At 48.7% G+C, this 21,116-nt stretch overlaps 3 protein-coding genes across 3 annotated transcripts; 2 read left to right on the forward strand and 1 right to left on the reverse strand.

Annotated features, from left to right (window-relative positions):
- The first annotated feature begins 117 nt into the window (after positions 1-117).
- Pfdn5 (prefoldin subunit 5) lies at positions 118-4,141 on the forward strand. Its single transcript, XM_090326416.1, has 6 exons — positions 118-226; positions 418-520; positions 830-861; positions 2,627-2,701; positions 2,814-2,919; positions 3,947-4,141. The coding sequence occupies exons 1-6, from the start codon at positions 155-157 to the stop codon at positions 4,021-4,023; spliced, it is 465 nt and encodes a 154-aa protein (XP_090182542.1). The 5' UTR covers positions 118-154; the 3' UTR covers positions 4,024-4,141.
- Positions 4,142-4,332: 191 nt separating this feature from the next.
- On the forward strand, positions 4,333-9,112 carry Myg1 (MYG1 exonuclease). Its single transcript, XM_090356277.1, has 7 exons — positions 4,333-4,573; positions 4,713-4,825; positions 6,963-7,122; positions 8,160-8,312; positions 8,408-8,530; positions 8,611-8,792; positions 8,902-9,112. Exons 1-7 carry the CDS (start codon positions 4,376-4,378, stop codon positions 9,098-9,100), a joined length of 1,128 nt encoding a protein of 375 aa, XP_090212403.1. The 5' UTR covers positions 4,333-4,375; the 3' UTR covers positions 9,101-9,112.
- A 201-nt stretch (positions 9,113-9,313) lies between these two features.
- On the reverse strand, positions 9,314-19,291 carry Aaas (aladin WD repeat nucleoporin). The gene is made up of 16 exons (XM_090356289.1): positions 19,011-19,291; positions 18,418-18,545; positions 16,380-16,435; positions 15,578-15,669; positions 15,368-15,414; positions 15,065-15,163; positions 14,516-14,659; positions 11,993-12,113; positions 11,355-11,479; positions 11,175-11,235; positions 10,936-11,026; positions 10,213-10,306; positions 10,074-10,141; positions 9,852-9,933; positions 9,681-9,765; positions 9,314-9,539 (listed from the first exon to the last, which is right to left on the reverse strand). The coding sequence occupies exons 1-16, from the start codon at positions 19,131-19,133 to the stop codon at positions 9,321-9,323; spliced, it is 1,635 nt and encodes a 544-aa protein (XP_090212415.1). The 5' UTR covers positions 19,134-19,291; the 3' UTR covers positions 9,314-9,320.
- Between the last annotated feature and the right edge of the window lie 1,825 nt (positions 19,292-21,116).

Consider the following 21,116-nt stretch of genomic DNA (forward strand, 5'->3'; position numbering starts at 1 on the left):
CCCCCCCCGGGTTTTTCCCACCCCATCCCAGCCCCGCCTTCCGGAACCGAGGGTCATAGAGACGTCCGGCGCAGCGCGGCCTCCGGGCGCGGCCATAGAGTCGCACCGGGGAGGGCTAGAGCGGCCTCGCTGAGCTCGCTTCCTCCTCCTCAACATGGCGCAGTCGATTAACATCACCGAGCTGAATCTTCCACAGTTAGAAATGCTCAAGAATCAACTGGACCAGGTGGGGACGGGCCCCAGAGGCGCTTTCCCGCCCCTCCTGCCCACGTGTACCCCACCATCATTTCTAGTTGTGCGTGGGGGGCTTCCTTTCCCAGGAGAAGACTTTACGGGGTCCCAGGACCCGCCCCCTCGACGTGCTTCTCCCCCCACCCTCCCCAGCCCGCATCCCCACCGTCTTTCTCCGCTCTGTAGGAAGTGGAGTTCCTGTCCACGTCCATTGCCCAGCTCAAGGTGGTGCAGACCAAGTATGTGGAAGCCAAGGACTGTCTGAACGTGCTGAACAAGAGCAACGAGGGTATGGCGGGGGAGGGCAGCCTGGGCGGCGGGGGAGCCTGCCTTGTTCCCTTCCCTCTTGCTAACCCACTTCTCAGATCTAACCTTTCTGTGGTGTACACCGCCTCACGAGCCCCCCCCCCTTTTTTTTGCATGCGACCGATGGAGAAGTACAATATTTAGGGTTTTCTTTTCTGCTCCTGTCACCCCGTTTCCGTTCTCTGCACACTCTTTGCAGTTACGGGTGCTGCGCCTTGTTGTAGCTCCTTCTAATACCTTCACGTGGGAGGGACCAGCCTTCCCCAAGTGTTTGCCTTCCTTACTTTCACAGGGAAAGAATTACTTGTCCCACTGACGAGTTCTGTATCCTTTCCACAGGAACTGCTACCACGCTTTCTCCCTCAGACTCCCCACAAAGGGAGAGAGAGAAAGAGTACCTCTTACTTCAGGATTTCTTATTAACTATTATTAAGAAAGGTAGGGCTGGGAGTTTGGCCTAGTGGTAGAGTGCTTGCCTAGCATGAACGAAAGACTCGGGTTTGATTCCTCGGTACCACATACATAGAAAAGCCAGAAGTGGTGCTGTGGTTCAAGTGGTAGAGCTCTAGCCTTGAGAAAACTCAAGGACAGTAGTGCTCAGGCCCTGAGTTCAAGCCCAGGCCTGGCTCCTGCCTGTAATCCTAGCAACTCAGGAGGCTGAGATCTGAGGATCATGGCTCAAAGCCAGTCCTTGCTGAAAAGTCCGAGCTTCTTATCTCCAATTAACCACCAGAAAACAGGAAGTGGCCCTGTGGCCCAAGTGGTAGATCACTAGCCTTGAGCTTAAGAGCTCAGGGACAGCACTCAGGCTCAGAGTTCAAGCCCGACTACTGATGAAAGAAAGGAAAGGAAGGGTTTAGCTCAGGCCACCTTGAACACAAGATCTTCCTCCTATCTCAGCCTCCCATGTGCTGGGATTAGAGGCATGGACTGTGAGTTCATGCCCAGCTCTCCACCTCCTCCATGATTTTGAGAAAACTTTTATAATCCACACTTTAACCTTGGATCAACATCCACGTAATACTTCCTGAGAACCAAAGATTATGAAGAATTGAAGTGTGATGTTTCTCTTCATTGTTAACCTATTATGGAGTTAAAGCTGGTGGCTCACACTTCTGATGATGTAGAAGATAGAAACATATTAAAAATAGAAGAATGTGGCTGGACATTGTGCCTCACACCTTGTAATCCTAGCTACTCAGTTGGCTGAGATCTGAGGATCACAGTTCAAAGCCAACCTGGGCACTAAAGTCCTTGTGATTCTTACCTCCAATTAACCACCAGAAAACTGAAGTGGTACTGTTACTCAAGGGGTAGGGGTGGTAGCCTTGAACTGAAAGAGCTCAGGGACAATGCCCAGGCCCAGAGTTAAGTCCTATAACCGACCAAAAAAAGGAGGAGAAGGAAAAGAATATGGGCTAGGAATGTAGCTTAGTGGCAGAGTGGTAGCCTTGAGCAGAAGAAGCCCAGGGACAGTGCCTATTCGCTGAGTTCAAGTCCCAAGACTGACAGAAGAATATGAAAACTGGAAATTGGCTCTTTTTACTCCTCAATTTAGCTTAATTATGCCTTACTCCTAAATTGCTTTCGCTAAGAAACCTGGATTGAGCCCCTCTATTGAACGTTTTATTTAAAATTGAGCAGATTATGGCAATTGGGTGTCTGAAATCTTATTTGAGAACTGATAGACTAAAAGAGATACAGGAATAGCAGAGTAGTGGGGAATGATTTAAATAATGACCTTTAGAATTTTGTGGTTGAAGAGAGGCTTTTTAAAAAAAAAAAAAAGTAGGAAAGCATGATTGTTTCTGGTCTTCTAAAAGACCTACTGGGAAAAATTACAGAAACTTCCTGAAAAATGAGAATGGAGTCAGGGCAAGAGTGTTCCTGCATATGTCTTTTTCTGCATAAGGAACCAGCTTCTCGGTCTCTCTCCATTTGGAGTTATAGGTAGTCCTCAAACCTCAATATGGTCCAGTTCTCGTGGTGTGTATCTTGTTAGAAAAGGAAGGTCTTAAGAGATCTGTCAGCCTAACAGGGAATCATGGCTCATCCTGGGCTAGTTTTCCCCTTAATCCTTGCTTCTCAGATGTATGTCCCTGGGAAGTTACATGATGTGGAGCATGTGCTCATCGATGTGGGAACTGGCTACTATGTGGAGAAGGTGAGTGGGAGGAAACATGGAAATCCCCCTGGACAGGGAAGGAGGGCTTAAGGAAGACTCACACTGTAAGACTGGGTCTCTTTTTATTCCTTATTCACGTCTTGTTTTACAGACAGCTGAAGATGCTAAGGACTTCTTCAAGAGGAAGATAGATTTTCTCACCAAGCAGATGGAGAAAATCCAGCCAGCTTTACAGGAGAAGCACGCTATGAAACAAGGTGAGCTCTGACTGGGACACCTTGATTCTTTCTACCTCCATCTGAAAGGATTGCAAGGCCAGGCACTGATGGCTGGTGTCTACCATCTGGGTATTCCCTTTGCTGGATTAAAACTGCTCTTTCTTTAAATGATTCGTGCCTACTATTTGTAGATTTCTGAGTTGGGTGTTTAGAGAAAGAAAATCATGTCTGTACTTTTGTAAAATGCTATTTATGGAATAGGGTTTGGATAGAGATGAGATGCATATAAACACACACAGGAACTAAGAAAACTGAGTAATTACAGTCTTGGCTTCAAATTAAAATCCTTCCTTGTAGATCTAGAGCCTTGGAGACTGGAGGAGTGACAGAACTATGAAGCCTTGAGTTAAATTTACATATCTGGGCCTATCCTAGATCAGCTATTATCAACCTGGCTATGGGGATATGGGAAATAGAGGGTCCAAGGTGATGGAGTTGGGACTGATTCTAAAGGAAAAAGGGATTTTTATCCTCTCTTCCCCCCCACCCCCTCCCCACTCCCCCCTCCTTCTCTCTCTCTCCCTTCCTCTCCCTCCCTCCTTATCTCTCTCCCCCATTCCCTTCTTCCTTCCCCCCAACCCCTCCCCCTCCCCTCTTCTCCCCTCACTCACTGGAGATCAAACCCAGGACATTTCACTTGCTAGGCAAGGACTTTACCACTGAACTACACCCCAGCCCAAAAGGGATTTTTAAAGTTTTTTGTACCAGGAATTGAACCCAGGGTCCCCTGCTTGCTGGGCGAGTAGTCTATACCCATTGTCTAAATTCTTTTCCACATTGAAGGTTTCTAATACCGGTGAATAGTGTGTTTATCTTTTATAGTCCAATGGGTAGCTTGATTGACAGGCACATTGTAAATAAGTTTGTGTTAGTGTATGCACAGTGGATAACTTTTTAGAAGGTTGGCAAACTGGTTAGCCAACTACCGTGCACCTGTCACTTTTCCTTGTCTCTAGGTTCTCCACTTTCTGACCAGAACCTAATTCTTCCTTTTTTTCCCCTACAGCTGTCATGGAAATGATGAGCCAGAAGATTCAACAGCTCACAGCCCTGGGGGCAGCTCAGGCTACTGCCAAGGCCTGAGAGTATGTTGGAGGAGGGGGACAAGGGGGACCCCACTTCAGCATGGCCTTCTGGTGTCAGGGGAGGGGAGGAATCCTGTGTTTATGCTAATAAATGTGCCCTCGGGCAGAATGTTTTACTTTCCTTGCATTAACCTGGGACTGGTGGTGTGATGGAAGGGGGTGGGGAGGGCGCCCCCGCTGTCCACAGCCCGCTCGCCCGGGCCTCCCAGTGTCCACGGAGCTGGGAGGGTTGTCTTCTCGCTCGCGTGGTCTGGTTGCCAGGGCAACCGCCGGCCAGCGGAAGTGGGGACCTGCGGCGCTTCCCCTTCCGGGTCACGTTCCGGGCGGGCCGTGCCGCGGGAGGCGAGCGCATGAGCCGCCCTTTCCCGCTTCTGCTGTCCCGGTCACTCCACACCCGCTACCGCATGCTTAGCCCGGACCCCATCCTGCCCCCAAAAAGGCCTCGCGGCGCCCTCATGGCACAGCCCCGGATCGGGACGCACAACGGCACCTTCCACTGCGACGAGGCGCTGGCGTGCGCGCTGCTTCGCCTCCTGCCGGAGTACGAGGTAGACTGCGTGCACCGCCCGCGTCTCCGCCGATCCCCGCGCCCCTCCCGCCCGCACCCCATCCCCCGAGACCCAACGTGAGTCATCTACCAGAGCCACACTTTTCTGGCAGCCCCTCACCTCCTGTGTCCCCCCACAGGATGCAGAGATTGTGCGTACTCGGGACCCTGAAAAACTGGCTTCATGTGATGTCGTTGTGGATGTGGGTGGCGAGTACGACCCCCAGAGACACCGTTATGACCATCACCAGAGGTGGGTTTCCCTTCACCGTTTCTTTAACCTCCATGTCAGCTTTCCTCTGCTCCAGCTCCGCCTGTGTGTCAGCGAAAGGAACTGTTGGCTTCTGGTGTCACCGCTCCCTTTCCTTTCCCTACATCCCACTCAGTGTTCCCCTTGGAACTGCTCAATAAGACAGCACCCGCACCAAACCAGGAAGCTGGCACAACTTACTTTAAACAACCTTTTGTGGCACTTGGCATGACTATATCCTCTCTTTTCAAATGGTTTTGATTATACATTATTTGTTGCATAGAACATAAAGTGAACACCTATGAACCAATCTTTTTTTTTTTTTTTTTTTGCCTGTCCTGGCCTTGAACCCCAGGCCCAAGCATTGTCCTTGGGTTTTCTCAAGGCTAGAGCTCTTCCCAGTTGAACCATAGCACCACTTCTGGTTTTTTTCTATGTATGTGGTACCGATGAATCAAACCCAGGTCTTCCTGCATGCATGCAAGGCAAGCACTCTACCACTAGGCCAAACTCCCAGCCCTGAAACAATCTCCTTTTTTGGGGGGGGGGAGGGCTTCAGCTCTACCGACTGCCCTACCCTTGAGCCAAGCCCCACTTCTAATTTTCTAGGGGTTAATTGGAGGTAAGAGTCTCAGGTCTTTTTGTGCCCAGCTTTGAATCTTGATCCTCAGATCTCAGCCTCCTGAGTAGCTAGGATTACAGGAGTGAGCTACTGCCAGCCTGAACCAATCTCTTAATCTAAGATTTGGACCCTAAATTCTGTGTTCTATACTTGTTTACTCTTCATCCATTTTTCCATGTCTGTTTCCATCAATAATGTATTCAATTTTTTTAAACTTTAGGGATATTGTGTCATTTGTTTTTATACCTTGTGAGTAGGTTATCTTCTATGTCTATCCATATTTAATAATAAAAGCCACTGAGCAAAAATGAGCTCCATAGGTGATTCTGAGAATCATAGCTGAGTTGGCTGGAGGTGTAGGATCGGTGGTACAGTATGTGTTTAGTAGGCACAAGGCTCTGGGTTTGATCCTCAGTACCCAAAATATAATTCTTGCACTAGAAATTGTGGCTGCAGGTTTGTACTTCCAAGACACCTGACCCACTGCTGATCAAATTCCTGCCTTCCTTACTTACGTGGACCTTCACAGTTGATTTTGATTTTGTTCTCCATGTTGACTAGTGCAGCACTAACCTGTGCTTACCTAAAGTGGCCTGCAAGGCCCACCAGGGCCTTCCACCTTTGTCCTTTGCCATTTAACCCCTTACAACTAAGGCTGCCTTTCTTGAAGCTCCATGAGGGCACTGCTGCAGGAACACCTTTTCTCCCCCCTTGTCTGTGTAGTGACTATCCATTATACTTTTCAGGATTGATCTGAAAACATTTCTCTGAATCCTTTCCTTCATCCCCTACCTCCTTTACCTTGTCATAACCTATCTAGAGTACAGTCAGTTCTCCATATCTGTGGGTTCCTCATTTATGGGCTCAACCAACAATGGATCAAAAAAATACCATAAATCGTATTTTATGTATGTGGTACTGAGGAATCGAACCCCGGTCTTCATGCGTGCTAGGCAAGCACTCTACCACTAGATGAAACTCCTGGTCACATATAAGACAATTTAAACATTTGTAGATTTTGGTTTCTATAGGGAGTTCTGGACCCAGTCACCGCAGGTAATGGCTATCTGAGTAGTTGCTTGGTTTGTCTACCTCTAACATAGGCCAGGATCTTAGATATCTCTCTTTCTCTCTCTCTGTCTCTCTCCTGAACTCTGGCCTGGGTACTATCCCTGAGCTGTTCAGCTCAAGGCTACCACCTTGCCTTTGAGCCACAGCCCCACTTCCTGTTTTCTAGTGATTGGAGATAAGTCTCATGGCTTTGCCCGGGTTGGCTTTGAACCGCGATCCTCAGATCTCAGCCTTCTGAGGAGCTAGGGTTACAGGCTGAGCCACCGCACCCAACCTTGCTTTCTCCTTAATGTGTAAAACACAAAACCTGGAAGTTATAACTGTTGTTGAGTGACATACGGTATCCCTATCTACTGACCCCATGTCTGCACTGTGCCCTCACACTCACTCACTGGGTTAGTTCGGGCCAGATCCTTCACCTCAGCCCTAACTCCCTGTGCTCCTCAGGACTTTCACAGAGACCATGAGCTCCCTGTGCCCTGGGAAGCCCTGGCAGACCAAGCTGAGCAGTGCGGGACTCATCTATCTGCACTTCGGGCACAAGCTGCTGGCCAAGTTGTTGGGCACTAGTGAAGAGGACAGCTTGGTGGGCACCCTCTATGACAAGGTGGGGACTGAGGACCGAGATGCTCACATGTGCATCTCCACCAGCCTGTCTGGAAGTGGTGTCCATGCAGCGCTGTTTTATGAGTGGTCTGTTGAGTCAGTTCTCAGACTTAGCTCACCAGCTTGTTTTCATGTCACAGAATTAAAGTACCCAGGGTGAAATTGCTGGGTACTAGTAGATCATGTCTATAACCTAGCTAGTCAGGATGTTGAGATCTGAGAGTCCCAGTTCAGGGACTTTCCCGGACAGGAAAGGCCATGAGTTTCTTATTCCCAATTGACCATCAAAAAAAAAAAGGAAGTAAAGCTGTCTCAAGTGGTAGACTGCTAGCCTGAGCACAAAAGGTCAAAAAGTTAAGGGACAGCACCCAAGCCCTGAGTTCAAGTCCCAGGACTGACACATTTCCCCCTCACCCTCACTCCCCTCCCCCCAAAAAATCTGACCATCAGTGGCTCATACCTGTAATCCTAACTACTCAAGAAGATATGGGGAATCACAAGTCAAGGCCAGCACAGGCAGAAAAACTTGCCAGACTACTTCTCCAATTAGCCAGCAAAAAGCCAGGCTGGGGGTTATATAGCTCAAGTGGTGGAGCTGTTCGCTGAGTTGAGTGTGAGGCCTCATGTGAAAGCCCCAATGTCATCACCAAAGGTCAAAAACAAAATGAGTAAAAATCAGGGCAGAAGGTGTGGTTCAGGAGCCAGTTGGAGTGCCTGCCTAAGAAGCATAGGGACTAGAATGTCACCTCAAGTGTCACCAAACTGAAGTCAGACATCCCCTTCCCTCACATCTGGCTTTGGCTTGGGCTTTGTCTGGTAGTAGAACCAGACCTTGTTTAGAATTTAGGTAAACTGAACTTCAATCCTACCACAAATAACACTGACCTTGAACAAGCCACTGAACTCTACAGTCTCCCTCTCCTCATCCAGTTGCCCCAAGACCCCACAGTGCTGAGTGTCTAAACATGGTATAAGCTTAGATGGAGTTACACAAATAGTAGATTTCCCTTAAGAGCACTTTCCCTATTGTTACTTTAGATGTATGAGAACTTCGTGGAGGAAGTAGATGCAGTGGACAATGGAATCTCCCAGTGGGAAGAGGGGGAGCCTCGATATGCTCTGACCACTACTCTGAGTGCTCGGGTGGCTCGGCTTAACCCCACCTGGAACCAGCCCAACCAGGACACTGAGGTATGGAGAGCCCCCAGGAAAGAACCCTGAGGTATGTAAGATCCTCGGGAGGAACCCTATACAGTTTGCACCAGCACCAAGGCTCTGATTCCCAGGCAGGCTTCAAGCGCGCAATGGACCTGGTTCAAGAAGAGTTTCTGCAGAGGCTAGATTTCTACCAGCACAGCTGGCTGCCCGCCCAAGCCTTAGTGGAAGAGGCCTTGGCCCAGCGACTCCAGGTATTGGCTTGGGAGAAATAGTAACAGCTGGTAAGCAGCTGCTTTTACCCCAACCTAGGCACACCCTACTTCCTTTCCAGGTGGACCCAAGTGGGGAGATAATAGAGCTGGCTAAAGGTGGCTGTCCCTGGAAAGAACATCTGTTCCACCTGGAAGCAGGGCTCTCCCCACCAGTGGCTATCATCTTTGTTATCTACACTGACCAGAATGGACAGTGGCGAGTCCAATGCGTGCCCAAGGAGGCCCATTCTTTCCAAAGCCGGTAAGTAAGGCCCAGGAACCACTGTGCATCCCTTCATGACTCATCTGCTGTCCGCTCAGCTCTTCAGGCCTCCAATAGCTCCCAGTTCCCTCTTTCTGTTCACTTGTAGGCTGCCTCTGCCAGAGCCATGGCGGGGTCTTCGGGACGAGGCCCTGGACCAGGTGAGTGGAATCCCTGGATGTATCTTCGTCCATGCCAGTGGCTTCATTGGTGGTCACCGCACTCGCGAGGGCGCCGTGAGCATGGCCCGTGCCACTCTCGCCCAGCGCACAGCAACTATGCCTCCAGAAAACCCTCCAAGCCAATAAAACCTCCATCTCTTACTGGCCCAGTCTTTGTCCCATTATTACCTTCCACTGTCTGTGCTTAGACATGGGAACAAAACAAATGTTACAGGGGAGATCTAGCTAAATCACAAGTAGCTGAAGATGACAGAACAGGATTTAACTCCTCAAAAGTCTATGCCTTTTTTCCCCACTATACCCACTGTAACTCCCTGGAAAGAAGAATCAAGTGGAAGACACAATTTTATTGGAGGTGAGGGGAGTATGGCTGACCAGATGGCCCAGGAAGAGAGTCCCAAGGGGCAGAAGTTGGGGATGTCTCTGTAAATAATGGCAGCTCATGAACTGAGCCTCCACTTCCAGCTGGGGGCTCTTGAGTCCGGCCAAGCACAGGACTAAAACGTGGAAACTGGGCATTGACAAAATACAGAGGGATGTGGGCAATCCGGCCTGTGGACCAGCACTGCAGGGAGGAAAAAGAGAAGTATCAGAGCCAGGGCCAAAGATGGCAACATAGCAGAGCCACATGACAGCCCTGGGCTACCCTGAACCACCGCCCCCCCCCCCCCCCCGCCCCGAACGCCCAGCAGCCAAGCCTACTCACCACACTGAGCAGGGCCCCTTTGTTGAAGGAGGGATGGAAGGTAATAAGCTGGGCCTGGGCTCCTGGCTCCCCCTGGATGATGCCACTAGGGCAAGAAGAACATTAGGTAAGAGAAAGAAGGTACTGTGTGGTTTTGTGTGGGAATGTTGCTGAGCCAGGACTCCCACTTACCAAGGAAGCAGCTCAAACACAGGGCTGTTACGGGTACGAAAAAGGAGGATGACTGGTCTCCCATCCTGCACCCGTGGGTTGCCTGTAAGAAATGGGCCTTGAATGAGGGAGACTCTGATGCAGAGCTCCAGGTCAGGAGTAGAGGACCACAGCCAGGCATGACACCTTCCACTGTCAGGAAGTAATAGTGGCCTAAAAAAGCCCTTCCCCGCCTCCCCTTACCTTTCATGAGCACAGCCAAGCGCTCCCCACTGGGGTCCCAGACCATGGAGTGGGCCTCTCCTCCAAGCCTATGGGCGAGGGCAGGAGGTCAGAGATGCTTAGTGCAGCCTCTCTCACCACTCCAGTACACTCAACTCACCTCTCCTCACCATCTGGGGTCTGAATTGTTGTCTCAGACAGATCTGCCACAATTGTGGCTGATTTTGCACCTCCAACACGCCCCTTTCCTTCACCTGTGGACAAGATGGGCAGTTGGTACAGGAAACAGCTCTCCCCTCTTTTCCCCTGCTAGTCAGCACAGCTATCAATACCTCAAAGTCTCAAGTTTCTTTTTGTGTATGCCAGCACTCAAGATTGGCATTCTAGGGCCTGCAGTTTGGCCTAGTGGTAGAGTGCTTGCCTAGCATGCACGAAACCCTGGGTTCAATTCCTCAGGACCACACATGTGTGTATGTACACATACAAAAGCCAGAGGTGGTGCTGTGGCTGAGCTGGTAGAGCGTTAGCCTTAAGCAAAGGACAGTGCTCAAGCCCTGAGTTCAAGCCCCAGGACTGGTCAAAAAAAAAAAAAAAATGGCATTCTACAACCTAAGCTACAGCTCTACTTCAGGGTTTCGTTGTTTTGTTTTGAGTTCACTGAAGATTAGATACTCATAGATTTTCCAGTTCAGGCTGGCTTTGAACTGTGCTCCTCAGATCTCAGTCCCCAGCCTTCTGAGTAGTTAGGATTACAGGCATGAGCCACCAGGCCCAGCTTCTCAAGCTTATGCTTTCCTTTATTGCTGAGTAGCAACCTCCAGATTACTGCCTCCTTCTGGCCATCCCCAGATGGCCTGCATTCTGAAGTAATGCCTTAGCTTACCACAACGGTCTGGGAATGATAGGGAGTAAATCAGTGGTTCCCCTAGTACAGTAAACAGCAGTCTGTTTCCATCAGGGCTCCAGCATCCAGTCTAGGGTAAGGAAGCAGAAGCAGTAGAAGGGAAATCCATAAGAGCATTCAGGAGGGAAAAGAAGTAAAGGAGGTAGGAAGCCAGGCCTAGGGGTCCGAGGCTCATTAGAATCACCTCCCCAGCTTTTGGGATCACAGTCCCCTCTTACCTGACAGCGCCCTGACAGTGTAGGCCATCTCTCACAAGTCCACATCTGAGCCTCCCAGACTCTGAGCCAAAGACAGGCAAATGATAGCTCAGGGCCTCCAGGCTCCAAAATGTAGTTCAACCTCCCAGAAGTCCCAGTGTCAGATCCCTTGTCCCCCCTTTTTACCCTTTTCCCGCTCACCGAAAGACAGGTAAAGGAGTAGTGGCTAAGACTTTGCTGCCATCTGGGGACCATAGCAGGTTGGTAACCCCTCCTCCTCGAAACCATGGGAGGGGAACACAGATCTCTGTTGAAATATCCCATACCTAAAGGAGAGAAGACAGGAGAAGGAAACAAGAAACTCAAGCACCCTATCAGTTCATGTAAGCTGCTGCCTCATTTAATGCCTGAAAAACTAGAAAGAGGAGAAAGAAGGAAAGGGTCACATGGCTTATGTTTACAGTGGTAGCAAGTGGGTTTGGAGCTAAGGAGTCCAGCTCTTTCCCTGACAAGTTGAAGATGGACAATGATTCCCCGCCTCCCCCTCCTCCGACACATGAAGAAATGGTAGCCGGGCGTGGTGGCTCATGCCTGCAATCCTAGCTACTCAGGAAGCTGAGATCTGAGGATCTCGGTTCAAAGCCAGCCAGGGCACTAAAGGATCTGAGACTTATCTCCAATTAACCTCTAGAAAACAGGGAAGTGGGACTTGGCTCAAGGGTAGGGCAGTAGCCTTGAGTTGAAGAGCTCAGGGACAGCGACCAGGCCGAGTTCAAGCCCCATGCTCCACAAAAAAAAAAAAAAAGCTGAAATGGTGAGGAAGCCAGAGATCAACTCACCAGGATAGCAGCATCCACAGGGGAAGCGGAAAGTAGCCTCCCCCCACTGGGTGCCCAGGCCAAGCTGGTGACAGGTGTGTGCCCAGGATGAGACAACACTTGCGCACAGCCAGAAGAAGGACTGTCAAGGGAAATGGAAGAGTCAGAGATGGCAAAAAAAAGCCCCATGATTGCTATCCTTGCTTCTGCTAGAATCTCCCAAACCCAACGGCCCCTGGCCACTCACAATTGGGTTGGGGAAGAGGCACAGGGATTACAGCTGCTCAAGATGGAAAAAAGTGAAGGAGGAAATCCTAACTGAGAGGCCGACAGAGAACAGGAGTCTACAGAGAAGTCTCCAGGAGCTCCTCAGGAGTGCCTCGAGAAAGGGCTGCACTGGTGAGGGTCATGCCCCACCCCATCACTCTGGATCATCCACGATACTCCCACGAGGCTTCAACCCCCTCTCCCCAAAACATGGACTCTGAAACTGTCTTTCCCTGTCAATATATCTCCTACCTCAGTTTATTTACACTGCTGCTTGTCATAAAGATAACAGGCTGAAGGCATAGCAAATATGAGGCCTGGAGTTCAAACCAATGTATTGCCCCCCCCCCCCCGCCAAAAAAAAAAGAGAACAATAAAGATTCTATATGTGGCCAGGTGCAGGTGGCTCACACCTTTAATCCTAGCCACTCAGGAGACTGAGATCTGAGAGCACAGTTCATAGCCAGCCCCCAGCCCGGGCACAAAAAGTCCATGAGACTCTTATTTTTGGCCAGTCATGGGTCTTGAAGTCAGGGCCTGGGCACTGTCCTTGGGCTTTCTCAAGGCTAGCACTCTACCCGTTGAGCCAAAGCACTAGTTCTGCCTTTTTCTGTGTGTATGGTACAAAGGAGTTGAACCCGGGTCTTCAGGCATGCTAGGCAAGTACTCTACCACTAGGCCAAACTCCTGGCTAGTGAGACTCTTATCTCCAATTAACCACCAGAAAACCAGAAGTGGTGCTGTGACTCAAGTGGTAGAATGCTAGCCTTGAGCTGAAAAAGCTCAGGGACAGCACCCACGTCCAGAGTTCAAGCCTCATGACCAAAAAAAAAAAAAAAAAAAAAGGATTCTATATGTGCTCTGTATAATTTAAGTTTAAAAAAAGAAAGTGTATATGTGGGGCGGCCTCTGTCACGGGGCTGGGAACTAACCTAATGGCACATTATTCAGCCTTGTATTTGGCCCAGCAGGTACAGGCTATACCTGAATGTATGCCATCCTCTTCCCATATATAATATACAATCACTGTTGGTTCGAGGAAGGTCTTAAGCACTGGTAGCTCATGCCTGTAATCCTAGTTGCTCAAGAGGCTGAGATCTGAAAATCAAGGTTCAAAGCCAGCTCAGGCAGATGAGACACCAAAAAACAGCTGGAAGTAGGGCTGTGGCTCAAGTGGTAGAGTGCCAGCCTTGAGCAAAAAAAGTTGTGTGAGGTCAATATAGACTTCAAATCCCAGTACTAGCTCCAAAAAAAAAAAAAAAAGGAAAGAAAGAAAAAAAAGTGTAGGCACTGGTGGTGGACCGGATCACACCTATAATCCTAGCTATTCAGGAGGCAAAGATCTGAAGATTGTGGTTCAAAGTCAGGCCAGGAAGAAAAGTCAGTGAGACTCTTACCTCCAGTTAACCATAAAAAGCCAAAAGCAGAGCTATGTATGGCTCAAGTGGTAGAATATCAGCTTCTGACACTATTCCAGTCTTTTTTTTTTTTTGCCAGTCCTGAGGCTTGAACTCAGAGCCTGGGCATTGTCCTTGGGTTTTCTCAAGGCTAGACCTCTACCACTTGACCCACAGTGCCACTTCCAGCTTTTTCTATGTATGTGGTACTGAGGAATCAAACCCAGGGCTTCATGCATGCTAGGCAAGCACTCTACCACTAAGCCACACTCCCAGCTCCATGTTCCAGTCTTGTATGTATTTATTCTCTTCCCCTTCACTTTAACCTTGACGGTTCTCTAGAAGAGACAGTCTGTGGTTCCATCACTACAGACTTTTCCAACCAGGATTTAGGGATATCAGAATATTGTAGACAGGGGCTGGGAGTTTGGCCTAGTGGTAGAGTGCTTGCCTAGCATGCATGAAGACCCAGGTTTGATTCCAAGGTACCACATACACAGAAAAAAGCCAGAAGTGGTGCTGAGACTCAAATGGTAGAGCTCTAGCCTTGAGAAAAATCCAAGGACAGTGCTCAGACCCTGAGCTCAAGCCTAGGACTGGCAAAAAAAAAAAAAAAGAATATTGTAGACAGAGGATAATAATAATAATAAAGATTAGGTCTAGAAAGAGGACACATGGATCAAGATTCCATGATATATTCCAGAAGTCCCTAGTTCTACCTTTTAAATTAGAGCATCTCAGTTGCCTTCTCTGACCTTAGGTCCGCTTCTATAGCCCTGAGAAGTGCTGAGAGGACCAAGAACAACTCCCACACTCACAACCCACCACCCCTGGTGTGGCACTCCCTCAAGCCAAGTTAAGACAAGCTTCCAGAACTCACCGGGTAGACAGAGAGGTGGGGTCCAGGGTCCAGATGAGAATGCAGCTCTGGCAGGCCACAGCCAAGACAGAGGCGCTGAGGGGCTTCCAGGCAAGAGCTGCCACATTTCGCTGTAGCCGGTGCTTCAAGGAAGGAACAATTGTGCTAAGGAAAATTCAAAGCAGGGACACTAAGACAAAGACCCAAGTATACTCAAAACAAAACCACAAAGAAGACAGTTAATCTAGGGGCCAAGGATGTAGCTCAGTAGTAGTATTTCTCCTAACACAGGGCTCCAGGTTAGATTCCTAGCATAGAAAAAAAAGGGGTGAGGGGGAGGGAGGAAGGAAAGGAGATGGGAGGAGAGAAAGGAAACAGGCTGAACCACAAGGACACCTGAGGTTTTAAAAAGAACACAACAATGAACATTAGGTCTAGAGAGAAGGCACTCTGATTACAGAGTTGCCCCATTTTGGAAGGAGTAATGGGGCTAGCCTCAGGACCAATGCTGGAGGGGAAGGACGTGAGACTGACAGGTCCCGGCCCAAGCCACCACATCCACCCACACACCTGTTGGCATTATATACACGGATGGAGTCATCCAGCAAGGCCACGGCAAACTTGTTGGTGTGAGGGTGCCAGGCAAACACCCTCAAGCAGCAGCTGGACCTGGGCAGGGCAGAAGTGGGCAGGAAGCTGTGCCTCCCATTCTCCAGCTAGCAGATCCCCTTCCACACGAAGGAGGGGGGGGGGGTAGGCAGAGGATGAGGAGTAAAGTTGTGGTGGGCAGAGTAGTTTCTGCCTTGTCTTCCCTTTCCCCAAATGAAGTACCAAGCACTTCATCCACCCAGGTCCCAGAATTGGTGCACTCACCAATTTGTAACCTGGGCAAATTCAGCAATCAGATCTTCACTCCGGAGCTATGAGAACACAGCAGATAGAAGAAGACACGCTGGAGAGCGCACGCGTGCGCCTGTTCCCAACTCCTGCTATCACCCCACCCCGCCCGGACTTAGCAGCATAAGAAGGGAGGGGGTGGGGCAGGGAAGGGGCAGGGAAGGGCCAGGAGGAAGCCAAACTTACAGACAGGTGGGGGAACAGGGAGCCATGGAGGGAGGAAGCCCATCGACAAAGGGCCAGGGCCCAGCTGGAAGCTGTCTTCACCCATTCCAACACTGCGGGATTAAGCAAACAGCCCTGACTGAACCATTCATAGGGTCCTTGCTAGGCAGGCCAGTGGGTGAGGACAAGAATACCTAAAGTCCTGGGGGGAGGGAGTTTGGCCTAATGGTAGAGTGCTTGCCTAGCATGCACAAAGACCTGGGTTCGAAAAAAGTGATGCTGTGGCTCAAGTGGCAGAGCTCTAGCCTTGAGGGGGAAAAAAAGCCCAAGGACAGTTCTTAGGCCCTGAGTTCAAACTCCAGGATTAACAAAAAAAAAAAAAGTCATATAATGAGTGATTGTTGTCTTTCTCTCTTTTTATGTTATCTCTCATCTCTTTTGCTGTCCCTTGGTTATCTCATATTGTTACAGTATTTTACCTTGTTATTTGATATATTGTATACATGCTTATGTGGTAATTTGAAATCAGATAGGGAAGGGAGAAAATAAGGGACTGGGGTGGGGGGAGGGAAATGGGGAGCAAGACATGAGAAAGGGTATCAATGTTTGTGAAGTAATGCACCTTCTATCTGGTGAATATAATGTAACCCTTTATTAATTACAATAAAAAATATGGGAAAAAAAAGGAAAAAAAAAAAGAATACCTAAAGTCCTGTCCAGCAAAGGATCTGTACACCAATAGGGTAAAAGAATAATGATTGAGCTAAAGGAAAGGAGAATGAGAGACACCAGTGACAAAACTAGGGAAGACTGGCACACTTACCTTCTTCCTCTGAGTTTGCAATTTCATTCAGCACCCCAAAAAGGCCCACGTCACGCCTAGTAAGGAGGGGAAACTGAGTTAATCTGATCCTCTTAGTTTTCCCTACAAGTCTCTTTCACTGATTCAATAAATATGTATTAAAAACACATGACAGCTGGGCACCAGTAGCTCACACCTATAATCTGAGCTATTCAGGAGGCTGAGATCTGAGGATGGCAGTTCAAAACCAACTCAGATAGTAAAATCTGTGAGACTCTTCTCTCCAATAAACTGCTAAGAAAAAAGCTGGAAGTAACACTATGGCTCAAGTGATAGAGCGCTAACCTGGAGCACAAAGAGACTCAGGGTCAATGCCCAGGCCCCAAGTTCAAGCCCTAGGACCACAAAAAACAACAGGACACTCTGCAGGGGTAGTGACACACATCTGTTAACCTAACTACTCTGGAGGCAGAGGCTAACGCTCTACCACGTGAGCCACATCACCACTTCCAGCTTTTTCTGTGTATGTGGTACCAAGGAATAGAACCCAGGACTTGTGTATCACCAGGCCACACTCCCGGCCTGAGGATTTCAACTTTGAGCATAGCCCAGGCAAAGTCAGTGAGATCTTAAATTATAAGAAAAAGCCAGGTGCTGGTGGTTCCGACCTGTGATCCTAGCTACTCAAGAGGCTGAGACCCTGGGCTGGGAGGTGTCGTCTAGTGGTAGACTGCTCGCCTAGCATGCACGAAGCCCTAGGTTCAATTCCTCGGCACCACATATACAAAAAAAGCTAGAAGTGGCCTTGTGGGTCAAATGGCAGATCACCTAGCCTTGAGCAAAAAGGGGCCAAGGAACAGTATATCCAGGAGCTGAGTTCAAGCCCCAGGACTGGCAAAAAAAAAAAAAAGAAAAAAAAGTACCTGGGCTGGGAGTTTGGCCTAATCATAGAGTGCTTGCCTAGCATGCAGGAAGACCCAGATTCAATTCCTCAGTACCACATACATAGAAAAAGTCAGGGTTTTGAGCTCTTGCTTGGCTTGCTAGCTCATGGCTGATGTTCTGGCAGAGCTTTTTGCTGGTTAATTGGAAATGGAGTCTGTCTGACTTTTCAGTCTGATCTGACTTTGAACCACAATCCTCCATGTATCAGTGTCCTGAGGAGCTAGGATTATAGGAGTTAGCCAGGATACAATTATGTACAATTTTGATGGAAAACTAGTAGGTAACAACCACAAAACAACAAGTGAACCCACCAAGTTCATTTCCAAGAATATTTCCTACAGAGGCAATGGTAATAATAACGATGGTGAAGAAATTTAACCTGTGAAGGAATTAAATGCCAGGCCTTGTTCCCTAAGTGCTTTGCACCTATTAACTCATTTATCACCACAATTTTGTAAGATAGGTTTCACTTTACAGATGAAGAATCTGAGACATAAGTAACTTGCCCAAGGCCAAACTGAAAATGGAGCAAGCTGAAACCAAACCCAGTTAAACGAGGCTCCAAACCTATATGTGCAAAATGAATTATCTATGTTTAATAATCAATACAGATACCTTACTAAGCTTCAGAGAAAAGCTCAGAAGTAATGATATGGAGTGGGCATAGGAAACAGGTTCACTTAATCAAACCAGAAAGCAAGGTAACTCATTAGAAGTGAAACAAAACGTGTTTCTATGCCTTGAATTCAATACTAAGGACTGATCATTTGATTATGATTCGTGATACACAGAAACAGAGCATGAATGGCCAGGAGTTTGGCCTAGTGGTAGAGTGTTTGCCTAGCATGCACGAAGACCAGGGTTCGATTCCTAGGTACCACATACATAGAAAAAAGCTGGAACTGGTGCTGAGGCTCAAATGGTAGAGCTCTAGCCTTGAGAAAGTCCAAGACAGTGCTCAGGCCCTGAGCTCAAGCCCAGGACTGGCCAAAAAAAAAGGAGCAGAGCATGAATAAAGTAACCAAAGAGCAGCTCAAGGCAAAAGAATGGTGATTGGATTTTCTCCAGTGTCTTTAGAGCATGGCCCAAGAAACCCCTGCTCTGTATCCCTCACCAAATGCTGATGCACCTCTTCCACACTTGCTCCCGGTGATGGATGAATGCAGTTCTTGTACCATGGTCCAGCCTTCCCGGGGTCTTTAAGGGATCCTTGGTCAGGTGTAGGACAGGAAGATTGATCCACTGTCAAAGTGAGGCGTTGTGACAGTGAGTCAGTTTCTTTCCCAGATCTTTGCCGAACTCCCTTCCATCTCCACCCCAAGCCTGGACAAAGCATGTTTCCAGAGGTCTATTCTGCATTTCCACAAGGGTAAAAATGGTGAGAAACAACTCGTAGCTTCCTTAACTGCAGAGCTCCCAAGTCTGCTTATTTTACCTAGCTCAAAGCCTCCTTCTTATGTAACAACAAACAATAAACGTCAGTCTCCCCTCCTTTTCCTTTCCAGGAACTCTGTTGTAGATAGATCAGGCCCATGTCTTCCCAGTTGTTCCAGATACGGTCGCCAATGTGTAATAGCCCTCATTAATTTTCTGTGCGGCCGCCTCCCCGATCACTGGCGCCCCTCACAAGCCAAAGGTGGCCATAAAACACATTTCTGCTCTTCTAATCTCCCGCCGCGGCGCGGCCCCTCCCCTCGCCCCGGCCACCTGGCCCCGGAAGTCGGGAGGCGGGCTCTCGTAGCTGCTGCCAGTCACCAATTCGTTATTGTGCTCATATAAGGTGACTTGACCCCTGGGCGGCGGCGGCGGAAACAACCCCAGGGAGCACATCTTGCCAGCCCCGAGGACGTGTGGAGTCGGCAAGCTCCCGAATGATGTCCGCAGTCCTCCGATTCTTAGTTCCCGGGCTAGATTCGTAGGCGGATGGGTAGCCACGCGGGACGAATGACGACGCGCACCTCAACGGAAGTACCAAAGAGAGTAAGCTGCAGAAAGGCTGCGTGCGGCCCCGGGACACGCTCCCGGGGCTTTCTCGAGCGCCTCCTGGCGGACGGAGGGGTGCAGCGCGCGCACAACTAAAGGCCCAACCTTTGATGAAGAGCCAGAGCAAGTTTTTGTTTTGTTCCTGTTTCCTGTGATACTGCTGTTTTCCACAACTCTCAGTCCTCAAAACTGCCTCCCACTCACGCAGCGCTGAGGAAGCGTGAAACAGGCCATGTACAGGGAAGTACCTAATTAAGCTATCCTAGGTCAGTGGATAGCCTAGAGGAAAATGCAGACCTTTCACTAGCAGATGGCTGAAAATTTTAGGGAAAGCCTCACTGTAAAGGAGGAAAATCAAGAGAGACCTTGGGAGGCACTGTGTCTCCCCTCCCTGAACCCAAGGCCCAAAGTGGTTCGTGTCTTAACTGGGGAAGTGGAAAATAGCAACATGTGGGCATAGTATTATAGTTTGGGCACTTTTATTATGCTTAATCCCCTCCCCCCCCCCCAGATGTTCTGTTTAACTATGAGACAAGCATCTAAATCAAGCATCCTGAAAGCTTTGGTGCATGTCTGTAATCTGAACAGTAAGGGAGGATCTTCTGGAGTTTGAAATGGCCTGAGCTACATAGCAAGTTCCAGGCCATCTGGGTTTACATGGTTAAGTCCCTGTCTTAAAACTAAAAAAGGGTTGGGGTGTGGGGGGAACCGAGTTTGGCTTAGTGGTAGAATGCTTGCCTAGCATTCTCTGGGTTCGATTCCTCAATTCCACACACATAGTGGAAAAAAGGTGGAAGTGGTGGCTCAAGTGGTAGAACTCTAGCCTTGAAAAAGCCCAGAGGACAGGGCTCAGGCCCTGAGCTCAAACACAAGACAGGCCAAAAAAAAAGAAAAGAAAAGAAAGGAAGGAAGGAAAGAAAAAGAAAAGAGAGAGGTGGGGAGAATGCTAGGTATATTGAGACACATCTATAATCACAGCACTTGAAAACTGAAGCAAAAAGATTGTAAGTTCAAAGACAGCCTGGACTATAAATTGAACTCTTCCCCAAGAAACAAAGTTGGTAGAGCATTTGTGTAATATCCACAAGGCCCTGAATTCAATCTGCAGCTCTGGAGGGGAAAAATGAGGACAGAGAGATTGATCTCATTCTAATTACAAAATAAAATAGGTGTAGAAATGGAATCTGCAGCATAGCAGGAGCTATGGTGGCTTTTTTTGATAGTTAATTAGGGATTTTGGCCTAGTGGTAGAGTGCTTGTCTAACATGTATGAAAACCCGGGTTTGATTCCTCCGTAACACATACATGGAAAAAAAGCTGGGAGTGGTGCTGAGGCTCAAGTGGTAGAGCTGTAGCCTTGAGAAAGTCCAAGGACAGTGCTCAGGCCCTGAGCTCAAGTCCAGGACTGGCAAAAAAAGAAAAGAAAAAAGAAAAAAATTCTCATGGACTTTTTGTCTGGACTGGCTCCCAACCCGGTTCCTCATCTCATTCTCCTGAGTAGCTGGGATTGCAGGTACCTGGCCAGATTTTTGCTTTGCTATTATCTTGATAGCATACAACCCAGTAGCCCCAAGAAATCACTACCGCATTCATCACTTTTTTTTTTTTTTTGGCCAGTCCTGGGCTTAAGCACTGTCCTTGGGCTTTCTCAAGGCTAGGGCTCCACAGCACCACTTCTGGCTTTTTTCTATGTATGTGGTACCGAGGAATCGAACCCCGGTCTTCGTGCATGCTAGACATGCACTCTACCACTAGGCCAAACTCCCGGCCGCTCCACATACATAACGTTTTTTATTCTATTTATTTTTTTTGCCAGCCCTGCCTGGGATT

This window comes from Megascapheus bottae, chromosome 2 (assembly GCF_031878675.1).
Source record: "Megascapheus bottae isolate mThoBot1 chromosome 2, mThoBot2.hap1, whole genome shotgun sequence".
Classification (NCBI taxonomy): Eukaryota; Metazoa; Chordata; class Mammalia; order Rodentia; family Geomyidae; genus Megascapheus; species Megascapheus bottae.